Source organism: Meles meles, chromosome 1, assembly GCF_922984935.1.
Source record: "Meles meles chromosome 1, mMelMel3.1 paternal haplotype, whole genome shotgun sequence".
NCBI lineage: Eukaryota > Metazoa > Chordata > Mammalia > Carnivora > Mustelidae > Meles > Meles meles.
In genome coordinates, this window is record NC_060066.1 from 121,199,238 (window position 1) to 121,205,047 (window position 5,810).

General features: G+C 46.0%; 1 protein-coding gene across 1 annotated transcript; it reads left to right on the forward strand.

The window, feature by feature from the left end:
- The first annotated feature begins 863 nt into the window (after nt 1-863).
- On the forward strand, nt 864-5,565 carry LAMTOR5 (late endosomal/lysosomal adaptor, MAPK and MTOR activator 5). Its single transcript, XM_045979803.1, has 4 exons — nt 864-998; nt 1,842-1,903; nt 4,479-4,596; nt 5,234-5,565. The coding sequence occupies exons 1-4, from the start codon at nt 964-966 to the stop codon at nt 5,292-5,294; spliced, it is 276 nt and encodes a 91-aa protein (XP_045835759.1). The 5' UTR covers nt 864-963; the 3' UTR covers nt 5,295-5,565.
- The last annotated feature ends 245 nt before the right edge of the window (nt 5,566-5,810 follow it).

Consider the following 5,810-nt stretch of genomic DNA (forward strand, 5'->3'; position numbering starts at 1 on the left):
CCAGCTACAGACCTGCATGTCCATTATGTGTCAATTTTGCCTAAAAAAGAAAGAAATGAATAAAAACACTGAAAATTCTCCAAGGGATTTTTTAAAAAAGATTTTATTAATTTATTTGAGAGAAAGCATGAGCAAGGTACAGGCAGAGGGAGAGGGACAGACAGAGACAAGCTGACTCCCCAGTGAGCGGGGAGCACAGCACGAGGAATGAGGCTCCATCCCAGGACCCCAAGATCAAGACCCAAGAGGAAGTCTGACAACCCACTGAGCCACCCAGGCACCCCTCTCCCCGGGATTTTAAGTCCTCCCTGGACAGACTATGGGTGGCTTTCCTTATTTCACAACTGCTCTTTTAAAGTTATTTTTAAGTAGTCCTACCCAGTCTTCTTTACAGGTGACACCTTCTTTCCCGGACTTTTCCTGCGCCCTTGCCAAAGGAAAAACCAATGTCTTCCCAATACCTAGCTTGGGGTTTTCGCGGAGTTGCCGGTGGTCTTCTAGCCCCCGTGCTCACGTCACCTCCCCTACACGCCTGTGCAGCCCCGCACCAGGGTCCTGCGTCTCTCTCTGTCCCTGCCGCACCGCCTGGATCTCACCCTGTCTGACCCGCCCAGTTATTGCAAAATGCAAACAAGATCTGGCCTGAAGGTTTCGGAGTCGGTTGAACGGGAATGCAAAGGTCGACATCGCCGAGACACAGTGCCAGGCCGGAACCGAGGCCCTGCAGCCCGGCCGCATACCTTTCCCGTGCGGGAATTACTCGCGTCACCCGCTCGCGGATCTGGGCGGAGGAGGCGGAACCAACTTTTCTAAACACAGCGCGGAGGTCACCCGGCGAAGTTTGTCCCTTCGGAGGCGCCGTCCCCCGCTGCGCCCGGCCCGGGTCACGTGAGCGAGACGCGCCCCGGGCCTGGGGCGGAGAAGGAGGTGTCGAGCTGCGGGATCCCGGGCCGGGCGGGCGGGATGGAGGCCACCTTGGAGCAGCACTTGGAGGACACGTGAGTAGCGCGGCGGGGGGACTTCAGCGGGACACGGGACGCGCGCTGAGATTGCCGGCCAGGCGTGTCGGGGACGCCGCGCTACCCTCGGGCCTGGGGGCAGGGGAGAGGGTGACTCGGCGAGCCCTGTCCCGCGGCCGCGGAGTGGAGGGGGTGACCCGGTATTAAAATCCCGCAATCCCGCCGGGGCTCCGCACCCTCCCTCGGGGAGCTAGTCTCCGCAGCCCAAGGCCAAAACCGCCCGTCGCGTTGCAGTTGTCTGCATGGCAGGGTCGTTCCTCAGTAGTTTTAGGAAATGGGTTCATTTGGGGGAAGGTTGTACCAGGTGTGCAAAGCGAACCCTGCAACGTGAACATAAACACAAGCCTCTTCTCGCGTCTGTAACCAGTTCCTTGGTGCTTGAGGAAACGAAAGACCTCTCAGATTTTCGAACAAGTAATATCTACGTAAGGTGTAAAATTGAAAGTACAAGAAGGCGCACCGGGAAACAGCTCCCTGCCACCAGCGCCTCTCGGTTTCTCCCACTTCCCCTCCTGGAGGCAACCAGTGTTTTTTCGTCCTTTTGAACAACAGCGACAAAATACCGATAAATTGTCATGTTTGCGGCTCTCGGAAGCTCAGCAGTACCTGACATAATCTTTTCTCCCATCACACGTACATTGGTTTAACTATTAAATTTAAATTAGTTCATTGTAGTTTAATTTTTCTCAGCGTGATTAAAAAGCAGTGGTTTAAAGCGCAACAGTGCCTGGTACATAGAAAAACCTGTAGGTGTGTGTTATAATTATTTAAATTCATTTCCTGACATCATCTGCTTCATTCCTCTGGTGCTCCTGGAATTAGAATGAAGAATCCATCCATTGTTGGAGTCCTGTGCACAGATTCACAAGGACTTAATCTGGGCTGTAAGTATGTCACGATCAACTCTGGTGCATTGCATAGCATTTGATATTGACTAGGAGCCTAGAGTGCTGTTCTCTAGTTTTTGTACTTCCTGTTATCGTGCGGCTTTCTGGGTTCTTTGGTGAGAGTAGAGTTTATCTCCAAACGGGATTAGAAAATTGAAACTTTTCAGTTGGTATTTATGACGGTAGAAGTGGTCCTTGCAGTTCTAGCACTAGAAATTGTTTCTACTCAAATAGTATTTGAATTGTTTTAAATTGGGTCTAGCAAGGACCTCAGATAATGACATCAGGTACCATTGGTTGAGAATGGGTGCAGACTGCTAGGGTTTTGTGTACTTTATCTCTGATTTTCACAGTAACCCAGGAAGATGGACAGTGCTGTTTTGTAGTCCGAATACACCTGAGTTAAGAGAGTAGGCAGTAGAAATAAGAGCTTCAGAGTTGAACGCATGGGGTCAGCCCCCTGCGCTTCCATTGCTAATAGTGTGACCTTGGACCAAAAATTCCGAGCCTCAGTTTCTCTGCTGGGTTGTTTTTGTTGATTGGCTAATTGGTTGGTTGTATAGATTTCTTTTCAAAGGTAAAAACTCTTAGTTTAAATACAAGTCTAAACAGAATTACTCTTTCAAAGTCAGCGATAATGTCACTTCCAGATACTCACCAGTATCTTCCTTGTCTTCTCTAAGTGGGGAAAGGGGTCTGATATTTTATTCATGTACATCCTTCTTATCTGCAGTGTAATATACAATTTCTTCTGGGCATAATAACTTCTCCACATCTGTATCAAGAATGTGAAACCCAAAGTCCTCCTCCATGGCCACAATAATCTCCACTTGGTCCACACGGTCTAAGCCATTTGTTCTTTTCATCAAATGGGAATTTACCTAGAGCTTTTCTGGGTCAGTTTTTTCACTGAGTTTAAAGACTTTGGTTTGTTTTTATAAAAAACATGGTCTTTGATTCCCTCTCACGTCAGAGGAGGCACATCAGGATACTGGCAGCCCGTCTGTAGAACTGCCCGGACCCTGCATGAGCACCAAGGCTGCCTGCACAGGTGCAGCCCTCATCTGGGCCTCTCTGGGGCACAGGATGGTGCTGAGCAGGCAGGCCTTGGCTAACGAGGCGGCATTGGGCAGCAAAGGTCTAGGGCAGTTGGCTAACATGGGTGGAAAGGACGTGAGCTGCCAAGGCTATGCCAACCCAGGATCTCTGTACTGGGTTATGATTTAATAATGACAGTAATTACAAAATTGCATTTCTTGAGCACCTGCTATGTGCCGGGCACCATTCTAAGTGCTTTCCCCAAACTAAGTCATTTAATCCTTGTAGCAGCCCTTTGAGCCAGATGAAGAAATTGAGGTTGAGTAACTCGCCCTAGGTCACAGAGCTAGGTTTGAGATAGGATTTCAGTCTGGCTCCAAAACCTCTTAGTCACGGTGCTGTAAGATTATATAATGTGTGTGAAACACTCAGCACAGAACCCAGACATGATGCTCAATAAATGGTAAGAGTTACAGATGAGGAGATAAATCCTGAAAGGTAAGTAACTAAAGTGTTCAGCTAATTCATGTCCTGACTCATAAACCAAGGACTCCTCCCTCCTTACTCCTCTTTACTGTAGGAATTTTTAAAGCTCTGAATTTCTGCCGGGAGGGTAACTGAAAGAGGCAATCTGTGTAACTCAGATTTTACACAAATCTAGTTGGGAGAAAAAAGGCAGATTTACTTGAGGTGCTGGTTGATGGAAAGCCTGAAATTCAGGTGTGGAAATCTAAAATGAAAATAGTTCCTCCAAGAAACCTTCAGGACCCAAAAGCCTGCACCGTCTGTCCAGTTAGCGTTTTCTGTAACCATAGGAAATCCGCCGGCTCTGCCACACCGGTGTGTCTGTTACCCTCCGTAGTTCCAGGCAGGCGAGCTTGTGCTGCCTTTGTATGTGGAAGTGTAAACGCAGTAATTACCTTTTGTGTCGGGCACCCAAGATTATCTACAGGCGAAAACAAATATTAACAAAAAGCCAGTTAAGTTTGTGTTTGAAAACAGTCGGCTTATTCAAGTCGAAATAACTGCGCACAGAATATTCACGTCTACTGTCAACCAAGGTGATCTTGCAACTGAACTCCTAAGAAAGACTTTTGTATCCTTTGAGGTTGAGCTCGCTAAAAGAAAATCAGATTTCCCATGAGGAAATTATTCGTTTCAACAAGTCTCTTGCCCTTACTGCTTTTTGTCAACTTCACCTTTGAGTGTCTTGTTGGTTTCACGAAGCTTCCTGTAAAAGGCATTTATGGCTTTCAGACTGACTTGAATTATAGCTTCCTTATAGGCGCAAGAAGGTGTTCAGAGAGGGTGATGACAGTGATTGGAAATTGAGTGTCTCCTGACGCTTTATTGATTTAAGAACTGTTGTCCGGCTTTCTCGTTGATGTAACCAGCGGAGTATCAGGACAAAATCATTTCATGTCGGTACCTAACCTAAAAGACCATGAACTGAGCCGCCTTTTTGTGAATAAATCAGTGAGAGATTCTACTATAGCTGTGTACTCATTGACATGATTACATGTCTGTCTTCCAGGCCGTGGGACCCTGTCAGATGAGCATGCTGGGGTGATATCCGTTCTAGCCCAGCAAGCAGCTAAGCTGACCTCGGACCCCACTGATATCCCTGTGGTGTGTCTAGAATCAGATAATGGGTGAGTACATGTTGACAGATTCTTTCCTTTTTAATCAGCAAAGTCGCTGGGAAGGTTGAGTGGGGCCTGCCCTGTGTTATTAGCAATTTGCATTCAGAGAACTTGGAGAGAGGCTCTTCACTCTTTGGACCACAAAATAGACTGATCTCCGAAGCTTAACGTGCTTTCAGACCACAGTGACATTTAAATGAAGAGTAAGAATTGTCCTGACAAGAAAACGAAAGTAATAAATAGCATAGGCAAAGACCGATCAAGGAACAGAAACCACTTCCGTAGTAATAGAAATACTAAAGCTGTTCCAGGTGAGCATCCTCAGAGTAGTAGTAAGTGATGAAAGCAGAGTACGGAACTGCACAGTGTGGTCAGTTTTGTAAAAAGAGCAGACAAATGCACGGATGGTATACACGCAGCTAACAAAACACAGTAGTGCCTTCTCTGAGCTGTAGGATTATAGATTCATTTATATATTTTATACTTTTCTGTATTTCCCAAATGTTTTCTTATATTCATATATTGCTTTTGTACCTTAAAAAAAAGATAAATAGTACTTTTTTAGTTGTACCCTAAACCAAACAGTGTCTTTAGTCTTCAGCAGACTCCCACTTGTAACATTTTACGGAATATCTTTGCCTTTCAGGAACATCATGATCCAGAAACACGACGGCATCACGGTGGCGGTGCACAAGATGGCCTCCTGACGGCTCACGGCGGTTCTGTAGCGGCCTGTCGTCGGGGCTCGATCCTGCCTGTGTAAATTATCTTAGACAACTACACCAGTCCCAGTAGTCAGGCCATTTATTTCGTGTGCATTGGGCGCTTTTCTCTTAATTTTAGAGTACGCTTCTTTTGGACACTCAATGGACTGACTTATCCAAATATTAGTAAGAAAGGATCATGTTTTGAAGCAGCAGGTCCCAGTCATTTTGTACATAGAATTTTCTTACGTTCAATAAATCTGGTCAGAGGAAAGCTTGGCTCTTTTCTGGATTCTTCAAATTCTTAGCAAATGTTCATTTTTTTGAATTACCAAATTATAACTTTTTTTTAAGTCTTTGCTCCAAGTCAGTCTCTTCTCTCTCAGAAGCTTCCTGAACTACAGACAGTCACACAAGTGTCCATGGATACTGAAAACCAATTAAGCCTATTCCCACCCCCTAACAACATAATAGCTATCATCATTAAGTACCTATTAGATACCAGGAACTCATTTAATT

Excerpts from the sequence above, each read along its gene's own strand:
- LAMTOR5 (XM_045979803.1), top strand. The coding sequence starts at position 964 with ATGGAGGCCACCTTGGAGCAGCACTTGGAGGACAC. Across the intron at positions 999-1,841 it reads GAGCAGCACTTGGAGGACAC|AATGAAGAATCCATCCATTG; the intron begins GTGAGTAGCGCG and ends TCCTGGAATTAG. Across the intron at positions 4,597-5,233 it reads TGTCTAGAATCAGATAATGG|GAACATCATGATCCAGAAAC; the intron begins GTGAGTACATGT and ends TTTGCCTTTCAG.